This window comes from Zalophus californianus, chromosome 7 (genome assembly GCF_009762305.2).
Source record: "Zalophus californianus isolate mZalCal1 chromosome 7, mZalCal1.pri.v2, whole genome shotgun sequence".
Taxonomy (NCBI): Eukaryota; Metazoa; Chordata; class Mammalia; order Carnivora; family Otariidae; genus Zalophus; species Zalophus californianus.
The window spans coordinates 144,194,340-144,216,131 of NC_045601.1; the positions used below are offsets into that span (position 1 = coordinate 144,194,340).

General features: G+C 46.4%; 1 protein-coding gene and 4 non-coding genes across 14 annotated transcripts; 4 read left to right on the top strand and 1 right to left on the bottom strand.

The window, feature by feature from the left end:
• Nucleotides 1–1,901: 1,901 nt before the first annotated feature.
• Nucleotides 1,902–1,984, top strand: TRNAL-CAG. Its single transcript has one exon. It is a non-coding gene; the product is annotated as a tRNA-Leu (tRNA).
• Nucleotides 1,985–5,906: 3,922 nt separating this feature from the next.
• TRNAT-AGU lies at nt 5,907–5,980 on the bottom strand. The gene has a single exon. It is a non-coding gene; the product is annotated as a tRNA-Thr (tRNA).
• A 4,977-nt stretch (nt 5,981–10,957) lies between these two features.
• On the top strand, nt 10,958–11,030 carry TRNAR-ACG. The gene has a single exon. It is a non-coding gene; the product is annotated as a tRNA-Arg (tRNA).
• A 57-nt stretch (nt 11,031–11,087) lies between these two features.
• HMGN4 (high mobility group nucleosomal binding domain 4) lies at nt 11,088–19,793 on the top strand. 10 transcript variants are annotated; one of them, XM_027602265.1, is made up of 5 exons: nt 11,808–11,945; nt 12,836–12,912; nt 13,453–13,603; nt 15,397–15,441; nt 18,045–19,793. In XM_027602265.1, exon 5 carries the CDS (start codon nt 18,131–18,133, stop codon nt 18,401–18,403), a length of 273 nt encoding a protein of 90 aa, XP_027458066.1. In that variant the 5' UTR covers nt 11,808–11,945; nt 12,836–12,912; nt 13,453–13,603; nt 15,397–15,441; nt 18,045–18,130; the 3' UTR covers nt 18,404–19,793. The 10 variants fall into 10 exon arrangements, with proteins under 10 accessions (XP_027458075.1, XP_027458073.1, XP_027458066.1 ...); XM_027602267.1 differs by lacking the exon at nt 12,836–12,912 and adding an exon at nt 15,562–15,697 and having other exon boundaries at nt 11,811–11,945; XM_027602268.1 differs by lacking the exon at nt 12,836–12,912 and adding an exon at nt 15,562–15,631 and having other exon boundaries at nt 11,811–11,945.
• On the top strand, nt 11,481–11,553 carry TRNAV-CAC. Its single transcript has one exon. It is a non-coding gene; the product is annotated as a tRNA-Val (tRNA).
• Nucleotides 19,794–21,792: the final 1,999 nt, after the last annotated feature.

Genomic DNA, 21,792 nt, shown 5'->3' on the forward strand with positions numbered 1-21,792 from the left:
TTCCACCCCCCTTCCCCCTCCCCCAGCTCTAGCTTCTTTGCTTAAGACACCTCTAAGGAAGAACTTACCTGATGAGCCTTGAGGCTCTCTTTCTAGCAGGCATCTGCTGCCAGGGCCTGGAGGAAATGATCAGTGTTGGTAGGTTTGGCTTTTTTTTCCCTGAATTTTCTAAAAGAGATGACATTTGGTGTTGCTGGACCTCTAAAACCCAGAAAGTTTATCTGCATCCTTGAGAGATATGTTTGTCTTCACAAAATGCTTACGTACAACCTCCTCCCATGCAAGCACTCCAATAATCGGATTTTAACATTCTCTACAGATTGCTTCCATCTTACCTCCTGCAGGGGTTGGGCTCTGGCCTTTCAGGTCCCAGGGGACACCTTCCTTTGGTTATAGTCATCCCTGGCTCTCTCCAGTGAGTCACATTCAGACGTCGAGGCGCAGGCGGGGGCACACGCATTCGGAGCCTCCACACATCCCCGTAAGCTGTGCTTTGGGCCCCTACACTCTGTGATTCACACATATTTCAGGCCAGAGCCCTGTGCCACAGAGGCCTGAACACTTTTTTGAATGTGGCCCCTCCACTTTACCCTTAAAAGAAAGATCTAGGCTTTTCTTACAGCTAACCCCTAAAATAATGATCTCAAACTTGGGTGCACCGGAGAATCCCCTAGGGGTGGAGGGGAAGTCCCACCAAATACAATTCCCAGGTGGCACTCTTAGGTCTGAGGTGGGGGGATTTGGCGATACCCACAGGCTTTCACATTTCACCTCCGGCTAAGGGCAGAGCGGGGTCTCTGAGGCCTGACAGGGTTGCTGTGCTCAAAGCGGGCGACTGCAAACTTGGGCATGGCTCCGAATTACATGGAGCGCTTGTTAGACACACCTTACCGGACTCTATCCCCCAAACGTCTGATTCAGTAGGTCTGGATGGGACTGCGAATTTGCCTCTAACTGGTTCCCTGGCGATGGGGATTTGATGCATAATTTAAGAGACGAAGCACTGTAGTTCTTCAACTGAATTTAGATGTAACTGTCAAGCGCCTAGGAAAGTTTGTCAGGTGGACAGAGGCAAAATGACTTGTCTACAATCCCGCAGGCAGTTAAGTGACCAGTTTCTAGCTTTGTTTGAAACTCTCAGTCAGGTTCCCAGACTCCCAGGCAGCGCTATTCTGAGCACAGGGTCCTGACTCTAACGCTGGGCGAGAAAACCTGAAGTAGGTCCCATCTGACCTTAGGTATGTTCCGAAAGTGGCTGCAGTAGAGGCTTGGCACCAAGGCCCCCGCCTGCCGGGTTTACTAGATACAGAAACTACTCACTTTTTCTTTTTTTTCTTTTTAAAACTATTTATTGCAGTAAAACATCCATAGAGTAACGCCCGCAAATCCTCAGTGCACAGAGCTAAATGCACTCAGAAGAAGCCAGACCAGCCGGCCTCCTAACACCGATTCCCGGAGCGGGGGCGAGGGCGGTAAGCACCCGCTGGGGGATTTACAGGAAAGGCTGGGCAGGAGTAAGCGAGCACCTGCGGGCTCGGCCTCAGCCAGCACTTATCTGGAACGGCCTAGAGCCTCCTGGGGCAAAGTGTGTATGCCAGCAACACGGTAGCATTATTTAATGCCGAGGATTCTGTAGGATTCTGCCGAGAGTGCCCTTCTGTAGGATTCTGCCGAGAGTGCCCTTCTTCCCGGGCATCCCGCCCCGCTCCTCCGGGGCCTGGAATCGAATCCGAGGTCGCACAGCAGGCGCCCCTTGAACCCCCAGCAACCGAGCGCCCCGGGCAGATCTCGAAGGCGTGCTGTCACTCTTTCACCGAGGAGTTCCCGTGTCTTGAACAAAGAAGCGAATAGTGTTTCTGCAGCCCCAGAAGTAAATTCGGCGCAAGAGCGGCTTCCGCCGAGTCAGGATGGCCGAGCGGTCTAAGGCGCTGCGTTCAGGTCGCAGTCTCCCCTGGAGGCGTGGGTTCGAATCCCACTCCTGACAAAGCCGTGTTTTTAGTTGTTAACGCTAGTGAATGTATCCCTTCACCTTTCCTATATTCCACCACCCCTTAGGATAATCAAGTTTTTAAAAAAATTTCTTATCCGCGCTCTAGAATTAAGCACTATGTACTTAGAGGACGATTTAAGAACTAGCATTTTTAATCTCCTCTCTGTCTCCCTCACATTCAAGGAATTGAAGGAATGTCAACTCCTAAATTACACTGATGTCCCCAGGGCCCCTCTTTCGTTTTGTTTACTTACAGATTTCTTTCTAATACTCTTTTCTCAATCTCATTTCCCAATAACTATAAGAAATTACTGGAGAAAGGTAATCTTTTTCTTTCTAAATGTGTTTGTAGAGCATACATTTTTGGTTTCAGTGCTTGCGTTTTTAATTCACGTAAATGACGCTCTTTCACATATCCCATTCTATTTTTACTTTATTCCTGTCCTACCATGGTTTTGAGGCTTATTTCTGTTACTGTATGCACATCTAGACCACATCTAGACCAATTGCTTCTAATTGCTGCACAGAGATCTGCAAGTGCGTGTTCGCCTCCTCACCCAGGGATGACTCCCAGATTGGGTCCCACGCCTTGCCACCACAGAAAAGGGTGCTATTGATGAACATCTTCCTACATATTCTGCTCCGAAGCTTTCCTTGACATACAACAGGAGCAAATGGCTGGTCATGGGGGTCTGTCCATCAGGGCAGTTTGCAAAGTTTGCACTTTATAACAGGATCCCGGACCCAGGGCATGTGATTTAGAAACACGGAAATTCATGTTTAGTGACGTCTTCGGAAATAGCCCTAAAATTCAAGTTTCCTGATGTCCAGCCTGTTTATCTTAAGCATTAATAGCTAGTTACAAATATTAGCATACAATGTTTCTATTATGAACTCCAAACTTGGACAGTGAGTATTATTATTCTTACATAATTTATTACAAAACCCCAAGTAATCAAAAATCCCAGGTAACTAGAATTTTCTCCTCACCGTTCCTTTCTAAAAAAGAAATCCAATCTAATACCCACTTACAAAGACCAAAAACAGGGTGGATCTGTTTTATGATCACTGATATTCAGAATCATTCTGTCTTCTCCCAAATTCCTCAAAATTCACAGAAACGTTCATACATACACTGAAAGAAAAGTGAATTGGTATTTCTTAGAAAGATTGTCATCAATAAGGTTAGAAAAGAGCAACTAAACAAGGTTTCTTTTATTGCCCAGGAGGCCGCATAGTCAGTCCATTTCTGCCCATTTCGAGTCTCCACTTGGGCCTCGGCAGCATATGACAAAGGAGGAAATGGCAAATAGGTGCAAAGAGGAGAAGCATTTAGAGATACTTGGAGGGCCAACAGGTTGGTTCAATGCTATTCAGTCTACATGGGTTCATCCCTGACTCGGTCCCTTAGGAGCTGTATGGCCTTCCAGGTGACTTTGTATCCCCGTGCCTTGGTGTCCTCCTCTTTAAAGTAGGGGAAATAATTGAACCTTCCCTCATAAGGATGCTGTGGGAATTGCATGACTTAATATATATGAAGTGCTTGGCAAATAACAAATGCCTGGGAAATAATAAACACCAGATAAATGGTATTTTTTTGCTCCAATAGAGCACCTGTTCTTTGCAGGGGCCTGTGTGGAACTCTTGAGATCCAGAGATAGCCCTTGCCCCAGGAGGTAGACCAGATGGCAACAAAGTCAGATAGAAAGCAAGTAGATGAGTGTTGCTATCCAGGGTGAAATGGGAAACATGGTCCCTGTCTAGCTCCACCTCCTCATAGGAGAACCTCAGCAGTCTAGCTAGAGACTCTACTTACTTCACAACTAGTAAATTCAAGGCCTACCTTTATTGCTTTGGTAACACATGGTCTTTTTGAAAAACAAAAACAAAAACAAAACCCAAAAAACCATGAAGCAAAAACAAAACAAAACATAATCCATGAAGCACTTGATACTTATCAACTGTCAGGTCAAGTCCATCTGTGGTCTTCATGAGGCCACAAGTGATGAGGATGCCCAAAGGCCTTTGGTCATGTCCACACAAGAGTTTCAGGTGCAAACACACCTCCTGCCCTCATTGCTTCCACTTACCCGCACTGGGCATCCTCTTTGTCACCTCCAGTCCACGCCATTCCCTTTGCCTGGAGCACTCTGTCCACACCTTTTCCCCAGCCCACTCTCTTTGCCTGCAGAAGTTGTACATCTCCTTCATGAGCAGTTTGGACGTCACTTCTTGCACGGAGTCTGCCCCCACCTCCTTCTACCTCCGCCAGTCTGGGTTAAATAGCAAACCGTGGCCCACAGTACCCCCACTCTCAGCGTTATTACAAGCCACCATCGAATTGTTTGCCACCCCTTCCCCCAGCCTTTTTAGAACACAATTCATGACCCGTGTATATGATTAGCATGGTGCTTGCCATATACTTGGCTCTGGACAAATAGGCACTGGGTGGATAAACAAGCATTTGATTGTAAGTCATTTCCACTGGTACATATAAATTACTTTCGTGATTGATACATGGAGAGTTAGAAAGGCTTTTAAGCTTTTGGGAGAGATGGTTAGACTTTTCACCTGGAATATTCTATAGCTTCAGTAGCCAGTACCATTACCTCAGTGGTACAGATCATGCAATCTCTTGAGGGGCCTCTGGGCTGGAAGCATCCCAGGAAAGGTATTCCTGGACCCTGATGGAGCAGGGGAGTGAGGGTTAAGTCGAATTCAATAACAGGATGAAGTAGTGGTCTAGTGTTGACTTCTGCTTGGTGACTGAGCTGTCCTCTGCACTTGATAGACATCTGCACTCTAGACCTGGAAGAAAGGTTTTCATGAGCAGAGGATGGGAGGATGTAGTGAAAAAGAGGGTCTGCCTTTCCATTGCTGTCTGCCGCCTATAGAGAAAAGTGGGGAGTTAAGCTGCAGAGTGGAGAAATTCTCCATAAGAATAGAGTTGTTCCCTGAACTGTTTCTCAAAGTACTGGGTCACTTTGTTTCTGTAGATAGCACATATTTCTACCCTTGACCATCTACATGAAATAATGTGCCCTGTAGGTAAAAGCAGGCTGGTGGGACTTTCTGTGCCAGGTGGTGGGGAGTTTGGCGGTGGGAGATGAGCAAGAGGGTTGGTAACAGCTTCAGCAAGCTTCCATTTCCATCGTCTGAGTTTCTGTAGGGGCCTGGCTGTGAGTAGAGCTCCAGACTTCTTTCCCACTTGCTTTTCTTCTCTTTTGTTTTCTTCCCTCTTGGAGAGTTTGGGAATAGGCACCTCAGCTCTTCTGGACTTCCTCAAGTCCGCCTGTTCTAGTGGGCTATCCACTCTGATAATACAGTTAAGTAGATGCTTCTCCCTGACCTTCTTTTCTGAAATCTCAGTGACAAATATTTGTTTCGGTTTGATTTTCCTTTCCAAAAAACTCCGGACACAAACCACCTTTTAAAATACTTATTTACAGCTTGTGTTATGTGGTGGGGTTTTAGTGGCTGCTATGAACTGAGATGCTGCAGCTTATCAACAAAACCTTTATCAATCATTCCAGAGGTTGACCTTTCTAAAAATACTGCCTGCAGACTGTGAGAGAGCATCCGTTTGGAATTCCCCCAGGAAAGAGAATAGAATGACCAGAGATGATGATGTGGCTTGTAATTTAAACTTGGCGATTTTGCCTTCTGCTTTCCCTGGTTCCTTTAGTATGTGCTAAAAACATATTACATGTGAAATACAGACGTTGACATCAAGAAAAGTTGAAATTCTTTCTCCCTAAAGAAATGTAAATTTGTCTTTATATCTTCGCTTTGCAAGCAAAGAGCTCAAGCTCAGAGCCACATAAAACACTTGAGTTAAATTCCGTAGGGGGACCGGCCCCTCCTATTACACTTTGTTCGCTCATCCTCTTTATTGAGGGTGGGAAAAAACCGCAAAAGGCCCCGCTGGGATTCGAACCCAGGATCTCCTGTTTACTAGACAGGCGCTTTAACCAGCTAAGCCACGGAGCCAGCACGCTCGTGCCTTTTCGAATCCACAGTGAAAAGGAATGGTCTTCGCTTCTGTTGGTTGCATTTCTGGATTTTCTCACCAGTGAGGGACAGGAGCAGCCCCGATGCCTCTCCAGACCCTAAAGATGAAGCAGTCCCCGCTTCGCCCCCGGCCCCCAAGACCTAAGGAACCGCACGGCTACAGGAAAACTGAGTCCCCTTCCGGCGGCGCCAGAGGCGTCTTGTCCCAGAAGCTGCGGGGAGGAAGGTTCTCCAGCGTCCGCGGGGAGTGCGACCCGGGGCCCAAGGCGGGGAACGCGCCACGTTCACACCCGAAAGCTTCCAGCACCGAAAACTGGTTCCTCAGGAAGCGAACTGTCGGTCCTGTACTTTACAGTGTTTGATTAAAAGTCCAGTCATTCCTTACCCCATTTCTTTCCGTAGTAATTGGGTTCCACCTGCCTGCTTCTAAGAGTTCATAATGTTAGCTAATGGAGTTCCAGAGTCGCACCTTAAAAATACACCTGCCTGCTTCTTGCTTATAATGTTAGCTAATGGGATTCCAGAGTCGCACCTTAAACATACAAGACTTCATAATGAAAACCTAGTCTTAGAAAGAGAGAAAAGAGCGGCCCCCTCTCCTCTGCAGCTACAGAGGGAGAGAAGCTTTCTTGTCCTAAAACTCGTTCGAAGGATCTGCTTGATAAGATGTCAAATTGAGAACATTCACAAGAATTTCTATATTGTCGTGGGGACTTGTGTGAGTATTTGTAACTGTTCCCAATTTATTCTAGTCTTTGTAAAATGAATCTGCCCTTGGGAATACAATTTGAACAGAGAGCCTTAGTGAAACTCCTAAGAATTTACAAATTATGTGGCCACAACTGTGAAAGTAACTTCCCCAATGAAATTATGATTGGCTGTGTTGCTTGAAATCTATTGTCACGGTGATAATGCCGAAATCAACATTTCAGTTTTTCTAAACTGTATCAATATTTGAAGGGTTTCGCTGTCACACTCTATAAGGCAGCAATGGACACTTACCTTCCCCGACATACATGATGGGGGGTGAGGGGATGAGGTGTGAAAGCCCATGACGCTGCTAGATTTCCCATTTCAGTGAAACATAGAAGGTCTATGAAATCAGTTGGAGACTCCATGAAGTAAGCAACTATTTCTTTAATATTATAAAATTAGCCATCATATTATTAGTGTGCTTGGAGCCCACAGAATCATAAACAGTACAGTCACTCCTACTATGGCTTTGACCATACTGTGGCAGGCGGTTCGAAAGACCGCAGAGCCAACAGTAATTTGTTTGGGTTTTTCCTTTGGTTAGCAACTGTCAAAATGTGCCCTGAATTTCTGGGAAGTAAGCTGTTTAACAAGCCAGAGACAAATCTTGGGGGGAAAAAATGAGACTTAGAGCAATGGTTTCCAGAAATCTGGATGTGAATTCTATCTTCTACTCAATTCCCAGTGTCACCAGCAAGGACCATGTGCCGGAGTCCAGCTCCAGCAGGAAAGGGTTCCTCGAAGGAAAGGACGGCGTCGGCGAGGGAGGAGACTCGGACACAGGATCGGGTTGTAAGCATCTCCTCTCTGAGAGCCTCGGAGGGACTTCATTTATTCGTTAGAATATCTCCTTGTTTTTCCATTCTTTCATAACATGTGATTTTGTTTTTTACATTTTATTGCAACAATTTCGGATTTAAAATCAAAGGTGCTAAACAGAGCGTGACAGTACGAGACAAAGCGTGACCTATCTGCTATTGTGTGCCAAAGCGAAGAAGTTATATTTTTACTCTTGCCTAAAGGTTTATCTAAAGTTTATTCTTTCTCCAAAGGCAGCTTACACTGTAAGCCTGTGCACCCTATCTTATCAAAGTACTTATTCCATTTCTCTATGTTTTCATCTCTTGTCCTTGCTCCATAGACACCACGGAGGATTACTCCTCTTAATCTTTAACCAGAGGCTGACAGATGATGCCCGCACCCTTCTTCCCTTTAATCTCATACCATTTGTTCATGTCCTCATCATCAACTCCATTATAAGGAATGGGAGGAGTAGGGGTAAGGAAGTTATCCTACACCAGGGCTTGCCTCGAGGGGCGTACCAGAGGTGGCCTCCTATTTTGTATGCAACATAGGGAGGTCCCTGTACTGTGGGAATGACATGAGATTCTCCTTTCCTAGAATGCTGATGTTTCAGAGGTGCCTGAGGAATCTCATCAATAGGAATTTTTACTGGGCCTGGATCCAACAGCTCCCTTACAGATTGGAGGACATCGGGTATTTTTACTTCTTGGCCCATCGTCAGCCTTTTTGGAATCAGTTTCATTATGATTGCTTGCATAGGCATAACTAAATTTATAAATCATTTTATCAGGAAACCCCAGAAAAAAATCCCATGATTATAAAGATCGGCGCAAATAAAATGAAAGGAAGTAGCAGGAGCCAGCTGTGGAGTCTCCTGATTTTCAGGATTGTCCCCCATACTTGGACTTTGTCAAACAGCGTGAGTAGCTTGACTCACGCCAACCATGGAAAGTCCTCTCACACTGGCTCTGTTGCAGACGTCTGAAATTGGAGAAGGAGCGGATCTCCGTGTCACAGACTGCTGACAATAATGTAAAGAAACAGGGGAGGGGCAGACAGTGCCATTTTCCATACGCTTGAGAGAGAAGCCAGAAGAACAGTGTACTGAGACACAGAGGACGAGAGGAATCCACCACTGCGATGGTTAGCATATGTTCACTTGGCTAGGCTGTGCTATCCAGTTATTCAACTGAACACTAATCTACATGTTGCTGTGAAGGTATTTTGTAAATATGGTTAACATCTACAATTAGTTGATTATAAGTACTCTCAGTAATATGGGTGAGCCAGCCAGTTGAACCAATTATTATTTCCAACCAATTATTATTTCCAACCAGTTGAAAGGTTTTAAAAGCAAAATGGAAGTTTTCCTGAGGAAGAAGAAATTCGGTGTTAAGACTGTAGCATCAGCTCCTGCCTGAGATTTTCTAAAGGACAGGCCTGCCCAGCAGAGTTCAGACTTGCCAGTCCTAGAAATATTCATTCATTTATTCTTTCATTCTTTCATTCATTTATATTCTCTTACTGGTTCTGTTTTTTTCTGGACTCCGTTTTTCTGACTGATACAACCACTGAAGAAAAGCCTGGAAACTAGAAACTGGAACTCTCAGAAAAGAAGGTGCAGTAGAAAGATCTCCAAAAACGAAGTTAAAGCCTGCCTCAGCTCGTGTCAGGTTGTGAACACGGCAGAGAAGTTTGAAGCAGCAGAAGCTTTTGAAATCTACAAAACAACGGGATGTGTTTGTAGACACTGAGGAGAGCAAATGTGGGCAGGGCCTCCAGCTCTGAGTTGAAGCCCATTTTAGAGGTGCAAGATGGGATCTATGGCTCCAGGGACACCTTGGGATCTAGCCTGCCCAGGTGGGTATGTGATGAGCATAAAATAGAACCAAGAAGTACCCCGGTTTGTTTCATTTCTGAAAATTCAGGCATAATTGTTCATGTTTCCAAACTTCTCTTTAGAAATCTCCTTTTTCTTACAGGGAGAGGATAGGCTGTGAACTTGGGTGGGAAAATACATTTTTGTCTTGACCAACTTGTTACTGAAATTTTGGGTTTTCTTCCACTATGAACGTAGGCAACAGATCACAGTTGTATTTCAGCCCTTTTTACTTTATCACTTTCGGAAATCACAAATATTTCACATCAAAGTACAGTTGTTACAAATTTCTTTAAATAACATTTACGTTCATGAGTGCTTTGAAATTACAGTATTTATTAGGCCTCCTGCTGTATATAGTCATTTAGCAGATTAATAAAGGAGCACAAATATTACCATATCATAAATGTTTAATATTTTGATAACGTATTTCAATATAGTTAATTTCCCTTTGAAATCTTATGTATTTATCTTTTTTCTTTATATTTAAAAGTATTTTTCTGTGAGGCAGTCCATAACCACCAAAGTGCCCTAGGGGTACAGTACAAAACCCGGTCAGAAGTCCCTTGCTCGACTGTCCTGGGGGAGATTCCTAACTAGAGCGACTTCAATGTTATGCAGAAAGAGTAGCAACATGTATATTCTTCTTAAGGACTGCTGCCATCTTATGAGCTGAAAACAACTATTTTCTAAACTCAGCGTGTATGCTCTCGGTATCAGGCAGTTTTACTCCCTCTGTTAACAGCCCTCAACTTATTTACAATGCCCACCCAGGCATGGAGATAACGCTTACTGCTCAGAAATACAGAGAGGCTGAACCGCATACATAAGAGATACTTATTTGCTTCCCGAGAAAGCAAACACGTGAGAGCGTCCACGTGTGCGCGGGCTGATGATGCTCCTTTTAAAGGTGTCGAATTCTGACTTGTAGGCCCAGCGGTAGAAGCACAGGCCGAGCAGGTGCTCAGCACCGAGCCTTGCTTAGTGAGGACTGAAGTACACGATGGGTAACGACCCGAGCAGACACAGGACAGCACGTCCGGTCATGCCAGGCCACAACGACATCCAGTTTCCTACGGGTCACATCCAAAGCCGTCGCGAGGGTCTACAGGACCGGAGGTGGTCGGCAGGCCTCGGCCCCGGAGATTTCCCTCGTTCCCCGCTCTTTTCCCCGAGAGCCGCGTTTCTTCAGCGTTAATTGCCGGCGCTGCGGGGCTTTCCTAGTCTTCCCGGTTTGTTCGTTTTCTTCCAAGTGCTTATCACGATTATTTTACTTATTTAGTGCTTCATGGTCGTCAGTTTCTCGAAGGGCAGGGATCACATCGCTTTCCTTCTCGGGTCGGCTTCCAGCGCCTCGAACGGTAGGTAACACAGGCTGGTGAGCGAACGCGTGGACGGAGAGGGGGCGCGGGCAGAGAGGGTGCCGCGGCTTTGCGCGGGCCGAGCGCGAGCGCGCCTCGCCGGGACCCCCGGCGCCTGCGTCCTCCCGAAGGCGTACAGGCGCCCCCACGTCCCCGTGCGGGCCAGTGGCGCAATGGATAACGCGTCTGACTACGGATCAGAAGATTCCAGGTTCGACTCCTGGCTGGCTCGGGGCGCGGCGCGCTCTTTTACGTCTTTCCTCTGCACGCCGCCGAGGAGCTGCGTGGAGGTCGAAAAGTGGGGCGAAGGGAAGTCTGCCTGCAAGGTCTCCAGAGCGAGAAGGCGCCGCTTTTAGCACAGCTGGGGTCATCACTCCTCTGCAGAGCGGGTTCCGCGTCTCGCCCCGCGGAATGTGCGCGGTCCCGGGGCACGCCCATGGCGACCGAGTTTCGTAAAGATTGAAGTCTTCCTATTGTTTTCCTGCATCGGGCCATTTTAAGGATGTGGCTTCAGGTCTGTACACTGCAAGGGTCTGGTCTGCGCTTCCCAATGGCGAGTTTGGTGTGAGCGCTCGCGGGGCCCGGAGGCATGCACCTAGAAACCACGGTCATCCTCATCTGCGAGGGTGGAAGGGCGTGTTCTGCAGGGGAACTGCCTTCTGGGGCAAGCTTTCGCTGTCGCGTTTCCGTAGTGTAGTGGTTATCACGTTCGCCTCACACGCGAAAGGTCCCCGGTTCGAAACCGGGCGGAAACAGGCGCCCTCCCCGTTTTGCAACTAATTCCTTAACATTTTGTCTTAGCCTTTAAAAAAAAACATATCGCGTCTTCATAAACACGCTCCCCGCCTTCTGTGGTCTTGTGGCCAGGCCGTGGTGCGGGGGCGGCGCCGCCCGAGGTGGGTCGGGGTCCGGCGGCCCGGGCGGCGGCCTGACGTATCGCGAGGGGAGAAGCGGCTCTCCCCCGCTCCGACGCGAGGCGGCCGGCCGCCCGCAGCCCCGGAAGCGGTTCCTCGCCGCCCGCCGCCTTCCTGTTCCCGGCAGGGCCCGCTGCGCGCGTCTCCCCTCGGCCCCACGGCCCGCGCCGGCCCTGCCCCAGCCGAGGGCACCCGCGCGGCCCTGGCCGCAGCTGGACGGCCGCGGGACTCGGGTAAGCAGCGGAGGCCTGAGCGCGCGCCTCCCGACCGCGGGGTGGTCGGGCCGCCCCGCGCCCCGCGTGCTGGGGACCCTCCGGCCGTCGGGCCGGGCCGCGGGGAGGGCCGCCGCCCGGCGCGCCTCTCCAGAGGAGCGGTCCCGCTGGCGGCCCGGAGCGCGACCCTCGGGGCGAGGCGCCCGCAGCGCCGCGGAGCCCGGAGACGCCCGGGCAGAGGCGGGGCGGCGACGAGGGCGGTGGGGGGACTGCGGCCGCAGGCCGGCGGCTGGAAGCGGGCGGGCGGGCGGGCGGGCTGGCCCGGCCTGGGCGCGGCCTCTCCCTCCGCTCGGCCCCGCTCCGTGAGGCCTCCCTTCGGGAGAGCCCGCCGCGCGGACGCCGAAGGCCCGAGGCGGGCTGCGCTCTGGCCGCCTGCGCTCCCCGCCGAGAGGAGGGAGACGATCCCGAAGTTGAGAAGCGGACCAACTGTGGGTTCCGCGTGTTGCCGCGAAGCTTGGGAAAAGTCCCCGGCAGCCCCTGTTGAAAATCGGGTCTTGAGCCCGGGTGTGTGGCCCCTGGCCTCCGGCCGACACACGGCCTGCGTCCATGTTAACTGGGATCCGTCGGGCTTTTCCTGGCGCAGAAGTCTTGGTAGTCCACCTGCCAGCCTCGGGGAGAGCCTCGGGATTTCCTTCTTAGATGTGTTGTCACGACTACTCCTACTTCTATTGTTTCTATTTCTGCTGCTGCAACTACTACTTTTAGGGGTTAGCCAAGCCTAGTCTCTCAGACCCCGTTGCTCTCAGACCCCTGAAACGACTGTTTCAGGGATGTGATGTTTTTATGGCCATGAGAAAAGAAAGGGCGATCTTTACCTAATGAGCTGTTTTTCTTTCTCTTTCTCTCCGCAGCTCCCTCTTCCTCCATTTTCATACCTTCTCAGAAAAGCCCTTGCTTTTATCATCTTATTAATTCCCTTGTTAGCAAGGTAATAATCAGCTTTGGTATGTGCTCAGTAGAAATGTATCTAAGACACTTTCGTTTGAAATCTCTTCTGTACCGCCCAGAAATACGAGTGAGTTACCGTGGTGCCCTGAAAGGAGGCAGGGGTCTCAGGGGCCTGGGGGGTGTTGGGAGATGTGTCCCCTCCCGTCGCTCTGTGATGCCAGTGGGCAGGAGTCCTTTAGCTGGGAAACCGAGTGTGCCCAAGCCAACCAGTTGCAGGGGGGTGACGGTTTCATTGAAAGCCTCTGACTCTCTGCTTCTCTTCAAATCAGGTGTTTTCTGGCAAAATGCGGAAGGAGCCCTACCCTTTCAGACACTCTGCCTTTCTCACCTTCTTCTACCACCCTTCCCTCCCCCAGTCTCCCTCAATGCCAAATGGCAGCTCAGGCTGCCCACCTTGGCTGACAGATCCTTTGGAAGGTGGAGAGCAAGCGGGCCCCAGAGAGTGGCTGACGCCATGTGAGCCCTTGGTCCTGGGGCAGACTGCACCTTACCTACGATCTTTTATTTTATTTTGTTATAGCCTTTATCGTCTCTTTCCTAAGCTTGGCGTTAGCAGCCTTCTCCCAGACCTTCCCTCCAACCCCAAGGCACGGAGAGAAGAAGGTGGCCTTCTGACTTTGGGGTGGGATTGAGACCAGAACCCAAGTTAGAACTGTCTCCCAGAAATCCAGGTCAGTAACAGTCAAGGGAGCAAAAGGATGCTGCTAAAATGTGCCTTGTACCTGTTTGCTGGGAATGGGGTGGGGTGTGTAGGATGAGGTAGGATTTGCTCCATGGACACCGGAGACAGGCTTATAATGAAAGAGAAAAAAAATATGGGGAGAGGATTTTGAGAGCTATGCAAAACCGCAAAATGAATCGAATCCAAGATGTGTTGTAGGTCACTAAGGTCTTTACACTCCTCCCTCCTGTGGTAGTCTGCTAGGGCTGCCATAACAAAATGCCACTGACTGCATGTCAAGAACAACAGGAATTTGTTTTGTCACAGTTCTAAAGGCTGGAAGTCCAGCATCAAGATGGTGGCAGGTTTGGTTTCTTCTGAGGCCTCTCTCCTTAGCTCACAGATGGTCACCTTCTTGCTGCCTCTTCACAGGGCCACCCCTGTGTGTTGTCTGTGCCCTCATCTATTCTTATATTGGATTAGGACCCACCCACATGACCTCATTTTTCCTTGACTACCTTTTTAAGGGCCCCATCTCCAAATACAGTCACAGTCTGAGGTCCTCGGGGTTAGGACTTCAACCTATGAATTTGGGTGGCGGTGGGGGGGGGGGCAAATTCAGCTCACTTATGGGGACGAAGATCTATGTATTATATATATTATTGACTGAGTTTGGAGATCTCCCAGCAGTTAACCTCGCAGAAGACTATAGTACACCTGCATCTCCTCATTTTTTTCATCATTTGCATATTTCTGTTGCAGATGAGACAGACTATTTGCTTTTTTTTTGACTTTTAGGTTTTTAAAGCCACTTCTACCAGTTAAACTTAGTGGGTCTGCTTCTAATGAAAATATGCAAGTCTTCATAGCTAACAAAAGTATTGTTTAAAAAGGATGGAGCAGATGTTCCCTCTCCCCTGAGGCTGCTGAGGGAGAGGTACCTTTCCACATTATAGAACAAGCAATCTGCTTAAATGAAGAGTTAAATTGTGAGCTTTCACAAGATTTTCGGCCCGATTCTTTGCAATGCAAGGATGAATGATTCAACACTTTTACTATTTTGTTTGTTCTGTTCTCTGTTAATATACTTCTGTCCTTGGAAGTGTTATTTTAACAAAGGGGAATTGTTAAATTCCTAAAACTTTAAAAATTGTTGCCATGTCATGATAATTTCTTGCCCTGGTGATAGCCCTGAAAGTCCTTTCTCTGTATTCCCAAAGTTATAAAATTACTTATATGATTTATCTGCCAGGTCATAATATTTCTTTTCTCTCACATGCATGATAGAGTGTTTATAATCCTATGACTTCTCTATTTTATTACCTAACAAATTATTTCCTCTTTTTTTAATTCTTAAAATCTCTGTATATTTTTAATTGGTAGACTTTATTTCTTTAAGGCCAGTTTCAGTTTTTCAGATAAGTTGAGCAGAAAGTAGTTTCTCCTATTATTAAACTTTCTCTTATTAATGACAACTTGCATTGGTGAGGTACATTTGTTACAATTGATGAGCCAGTGTTTCCACATTATTCTTAATTGAAGTCCATTGTTTATTTTAGGCTTCACTCTTCGTATACAGTTGAGTTTTGCTAAATGCATAAGGTCATGTATCCACAATTATAGTGCATACAGAATAGTTTCATTGTCCGGTACTCCACCTCCAATAATTTCTTTTCAGTTAACGCCACTGTGTGGTGAGAACGCTGTCTTCCCCATCCCTCTTTGGCCTTCACGGAAATGAAATGACTTTTTATCCCACTGGCCCTTTTTCCTTATTTGTGTATCTGTCTCCTGATTTGTAAGGTCTCTGGAGAGTCAGCCCGAGGTCTCCTGATAAGCTTCCTAAAGGTGAGTTTCAAGGAACTAATCCATATTCGTATACTCAGATACAGCATCCGGCCAGCGGCCTGTTTTCCTTGAATTTATCTTTATTGTTACCTGCTGTGTTTCGGCCTTTGACATGTGGAGATCATGGCCCCCCTGCTTGGGATGGACTGCAAGGGATCTAACATGAAGAAGACAGCCCAGGAAACAGACTGTGAGCATTCCCACACCAGGACGTGGGCTAAGAAACACAGTTTTGGAGTGAGATGGAAGGAGAATGGTATGGAGTGTCCATTCTTTAGGGAAGTGTGTCCTAGAACAAAAGCTCACCCTTTGGTTTCCTCTCTCATTCTCTGGTAACAAAAAGGCCTCTAAGAGTATATGCAGAAGGTTTAGAGTGACATTTTCATTTTTTATTCAAGTTGGCACACTTTTGAGAGTGAGTGGGAGCATTATTAATAGTTCTACCCGGGCAACAGGTATAAACCATGTCACGCTAACACTAGGCAAGTGATTTTCATGCCATAAAATATCTCTCAACGTTGGTTCCTTCATTTTAAGAGCAGCTGTCTTTTCCTACCTGTTCCCTTCTGGGCACACCTTTACCATACCCAGAGTTGACCTATGTGATATCTGGTGTCCTCAATTACTTTCTTTAAAAATTATTTTCTTTATTGTGTCAGAATTTGGATTTAAAAAAAAAAAAAGCCTTTTGTTGTGTAAGGATTGTTCACACATTTCTTTAGTGGTACATTTGGGAGAGACAAAAAAGAATAAATTAGGCATAAATTCATGTAATGTCTAGGGAAGCGTGTCCTTGGGAGAGGGCAGGTTGAGTCTACTGGATCATTTGAACTACAGCGCATGTCTGTGGTAACAGGGACTTTTCAGTTCTCAGGCATTTAGGATATTTAGAGGCAAGGGAAGAGAAGAATCCAGCTAATTTCACATTAGCTTTTCAGTGAATTGCTTTCAGCATGAGAATAGAAGTGTTTCTCTTCTCAATTTCCATCTGTTCGCAAAATTTCTTACAAGGTACCAAGAGAAAAATACACACTGATTCAAGGCACTTTGCTTCTCCTTTCTTCTTTATACTAACACACTTTTCTCTCTATTACACAAGAAGAAAGGAGAAAAATGCAAAATTTCCAGTAATTCTAGTCATGGTGAAAAATTGGGGAGAAAAATAGATAATTTGATGTTTTAGCACCACGTATAGGTGGATAAAAATCAAAACCAAGTTTGCTCAAGGATCATGTATCTACATAGTGAGGTCCAGCAAAAACAAAACAGAGCAAAATAAGACTCTGGAGGAATTTAGGAATGAGAGAATAATTTTTTTTTCTTAAAATAAAATATTGTGGAGTGGGACAGGGCATAGGATTACAGAATTCCCCGGAAAATGTTTTCAAGGGTGGGGCAGAGATGTAGCTAGTCTTGGCCTAAAGCCTTAAGAAAGTTCACACAGTGCTTGTGAATGCCAGCCATCGGCCCAGGTCCTAATTACCCAAACTCAAAATAAATCACTTTCCATTCTGTGTATCCCTAAATCTGTGCTTTGGGCTACGTACTTTTTTAAAGTAGTTTTTTATTAATTCTTGAGCAGAGACATCTGTGTAGAATCTAGAGAATAGTATGTCAGCTATGTCCCCCCTCCTCCCCACCCCCCCCCTCCATTCAAGGGAGAAAATGCTACCCCCCCCATCCCTTTCCTTGGACCCTCTTACCCTCTCCAACCACCATCCCTTTCTCAGCCCCCTTTTATGTGACTACTGTCCCGATTTTTATCTTTATCCCTTGTTTGTTTGTTTTTTTTTTTAGTTTTACTACATGCTTGTAGCCTAAACATGTCGTTTACTTTTATACTTGTAAGTGGATCTGTACTGTACTTATTTTCCAACCTGTCGTTTTTACTCAACAGTATGTTCTTGAGATTCATCCGTGTTTTTGCATGTTGCGGTAATCTATTCATTTCTGCTACTGAATAGCATTCCCTTGCAGAGATGCTACTAAACCTATTTATTCTATTATTGAAGGCCAGTGGGTGGTGTCGGGTTTTGAAATTACAGAGTCACCAGAAACATTCTCGCAGGGATTTCCTCTGCACATCTCCCAAGAATTCCTCTAGGGAAATACCCAGAAGTGAAATTGCTTTTCAGAATGTTTTCAAATTTAATACACTAATTTATACACACAGAAACACACGTCCCAGCAATGTATAGTGTTTCAATTGTTGCACATCTGCTGAGCCCTTGATTTTGTCAGACAATTTAGTTTCCACCAATTTGATGGTTGTAAAGTGTTAGTATGCGTTTGTCATATTACTGATGTGGTTGAGCATACTTTTATATGCTTATTCACCACTTATACTTCTAAGAAGTACTCATTAACGCTTTTGCTTGTTTTAAAATGTTCCTTTTGTTCTTTTCTCATGGATCTGTAGAAATTCTTTATATATGCTGGATTCAAATCCCTTGTCACTTATATGTGTTATGAGTGTCTTTGCCCAGCTTGTGACTTACCTTTCTACTTTTTTATACTATCTTTGATCTGCACAAATTATTCATTTTATTGTAGTTAAATTTGTCATTTCCCGTTATGGTTGACACTTTTTGTGTTTGTTAAAGAAATCTTTCTAGAAGCAGTGTGAGGAAGACAGAAACCGTCCCCCTCCCTGGACTGGCCAAGCCACCGGCCCAGCGCTGCTACCACCATGCCCAAGAGAAAGGCAAAAGGCGACGCTAAAGGTGACAAAGGGAAGGTGAAGGATGAGCCACAGAGAAGATCGGCACGCTTGTCTGCTAAACCGGCTCCTCCAAAACCAGAACCCCGGCCCAAAAAGGCCCCTGCGAAGAAAGGAGAGAAGCTGCCCAAAGGGAGAAAGGGAAAAGCGGATGGTGGCAAGGAGGGGAACAACGCTGCAAAGAACCTAGATGCTTCCACAGTCCAGCCACAGAAAGCAGAAGGCAGTGGGGATGCCAAGTGAAGGGTACTCTTTTTGATAGCTCTGTACTTCTAGAGACTCTACTGTTCGAAATACTATTTTTCTTTAATCAAGTTTTATAAAAATGTAGAATTTGGGTTTGGTTTTGTTTTTTCCCCCCAAACTTATGTTGTTAGCATACAAGACACATTGTTGTTTTTTGTGGTAAGTGCAAATACCACTAATAGAATGTCTCAGAAGCTGGACTGAAATGGGGAAGATGGGATCTTCTGTCCTTGTTTTTGAAGATTATTCTTGGCTCCCAGGAGAGATTCTCTGACTTTCACACATGTCAGCCGCTTTGGCTTAGAAGCCTTACAGCATAGAGAAGCAAAACTTCATGTCTTCTTTCCTGATGCCATCAGCATATACTTGACTTCCTGAAATAGTTGTGATGTGGCCTTGGCCCCCCTAAAATCCTGTGTCGGGTAACAATACCCAGGCTTTCTGTTGATAACATCGAGATGGTGTAGCCCTAAAGAGCCAAGATTCCTGTTTGTAGTTGCTGGATCATCCCATTGATAAGAGTTTTTAGTCCCTTTCTTCCATGTCCGAGTTGACCTGTGAAAGATCTTACATGCCTCTTGTGAAATACCCACCCCTTCTGAGAACTCCGCCTTTTCAAAACAGCAACAGAAGACTGTTGACTTTTGGGGAAGGGGAGTTTGAAAGTTGTAAAACGTTATGGATTGTCAACTATGTCCTCCTGGAAGTAACTGGTTTTGAAAAGTATCTGATAAAGCTGAATACAAATTGGCTTGGTGGTAGGGGGATCATTTCCTACCCAAAGTCATAGAGATATTCTTTACTGCATTGTAAACATTTTATAGTCTTTTCACATTTGTCTTTAGTCTGCTCTGAACTGATTTTTGTGAAAAGTAGGAGATAGAAGTTCAATATAATATTTTTTCCATGTGGGTAAGTGGTGGTTGTCCCAGCACCATCCTCTGAATACTTAATTCTTTCCCACTGACCTATAACACCAGCTCTTTCATAAATAAAGTCTCTCTGTGTGGGTGGGTCTGTTGATGATTTCTGTTCTGACTCACTGGTCAGTTTGTCTAACCTTGTGGCAGTACTATACAACCCTGAGTACTACAACTTTAGAAAACAGTCTTGATATCTCAGGACAAATCCCACCTCCAAAAAAATTACCACCGAATTTTTCTTCCTCGGGAGTGTCTTGGCTATTAGCCATTTGCTCTTCTGTACAACTTTTGAATTGGATTGACAAGTTCTAAAACAAAACAAAAATGTTGGAATTTTTATTGGATTTGTATTGAATTTGTAGACTAAATACAATGTTGAGTCTTCCAATCCATGAACATGATATACTTCTCCATTTATTTAGCCTTTTTAAATGTCTTTCAATAAAGTTTTATAATTTTCTCCATAAATGTCTTTTGTCAATATTTCCTAGGGACTTTATGCTTTTTGACGCTATTCTTACGGTATATTTTTGGTTACTGCATTTTCTGTTTTTAGCTAAAGTTGATGTTTATACCTATCAACCTTGCTAAACTCTCATTAATAAGTCTGCATGTTCTTTTGGGTTTTCTACATAGGTAAACCGTGTATTATATATGTGCAGACAATTGTGTTGCCACACAGTTTTATTCCCATTTTTACTCTTTCTAATGCTAGGCATTGTCCAAGTGCTGGGGGCACAGCAGTGAAAAAACAAACTCTCTGCTTTCACCAAGCTTATATTCCAGTTGGGCCTGGGGGAAGAATTAGAAAATACACAGATTTATGTGAGGAGGGGCCTTAAGTAAACAAGTAAAAGTGGGTGCTATTTCAATAGGGTGGTTAGGGAAGTCCTCCATGATGAAATGGCATTTGAGCAGAGAACTTAATGAAATAAAGGAACAAAAGATGTCAGTATGTGGCAAAAGCACTCCAGCAGACAGGAGGTGAAAATGTGTTTGGCTGTTTGGCTTGTTGAGGAAGAACAAGGAAGCAGAAGTGACTAAATTGGAAAGAAGATGGATAAAGGTGATAGTTGATATGATTGCAGAGATAGCCAGGGGCCAGGAAATGGAAGACTCTCCAAGCCGGAAGTTTTCTCTGAAAGTGACAGGATACAATTAGAGTTCCCAACAGAGAGCATCATCTAAGCGTTGGGGTTGGGAGTGGGCAATAGGCTGTCAAGGGAGGGCAAGAGTTGAAGGAGGAAGACCAATTAGCTGAATTGCAAGAAATTCTACTTTATCATGCTGTGTTGCTGTCCTTCCCTCTGTTCAACTATTCCCACCCCATTGTCTTTGGTAAACAGCAAACATGTATCTGTGCTTTCTCTTTGCTAAGCAACGGGTCAGGAACAAAGAAAAACACTACCTGTCCTCAGAGGCCGAAGTCAAATGCAATAAAGTCACCACACAGTACTGTGCTTAGTGTGGTGGTAACACTGCAGGAGCCCTGCCCCTGATGCCAGAGCGTAAAGGGGTTTTAGGGAGAACTTCCTGGGTCATTTTGACACCGAAGCAGCAAAATGAAAACAGGAGGAGTTGGTCAAGCAAGGAAGGAGTGGGGGAAAGCCTTCTAGTAAGAGTAGTAACATATGCAAAGATATTAAGAGAATATGGTGCATAGTAGAAGTTCAATAAATTGTTGAATAAAAAAATGATTTAAATGCATAACCAAATTCTAGTAGGTTTTTGTTTTTGTTTTACAATAATAAGGTATTTCTTAAGTGGTCATTGTTTGCCAATGGGTTTGGCATTGGCCAAAAGAAACCGGGTTTCTTTTATTGTGCGCCCTGAAGGCTGGGTTTCTCTTCTTTCTTTTACCGGGGCCGGAAGCAGGGTTTCCCGCCTTTTCTTCCCACTTGCTCGGGGCTTTCCCGTCGTGGTGCCGCCACCGTGGGCCTGTCGGGTGGGATCCGGCCTCTCGTGGGTGCTGCCAGCACAGGCCTCTGGCCTTCCCCACAGCGGGCCGCGGCCGCCTCCTTGCGGGCCTCCGGGCATCCCGTCAGGGCCTCACTGCCTACTCTAAAAGCGCCATCCTCAGCAGTGCTCACAGTGATCTCTGCAACACCGGCGCCAGGCCGCCTCAGCACCGTGCACGGCTCTGCACGTGGCTCGGCCACGTGGAACCCGAAGGCCCACCCGCATCCGCCCGGGGCGCGGCCGGAAGAAGCACTTCCGGCCCTTCTAGGCCCTTGGGAGGCCTCAGCTCTCGGTGTCCCGGGCCCCTACCCAGGAGCGCGGCGGCCTGACTCCAGCTGGGTAAGGGAGGCTGGGGCAGTGAGGCGCCTTCGCTGTATTGCTGCTCAGACCCCTCGCAGCCTTGCTCAGGCTGGGGGTTCCGGGCGCTCACCCCAAGTCCCCTTCGGTGAGGGGCTTGTCGGAACCCCATGTCTCTTGGTGTGCGGCCTCTGCATCTGTTCGTTT

Bases quoted from the DNA above. Each gene is read 5' to 3' on its own strand.
- HMGN4 (XM_027602274.1), top strand. From the start codon at position 18,131: ATGCCCAAGAGAAAGGCAAAAGGCGACGCTAAAGGTGACAAAGGGAAG.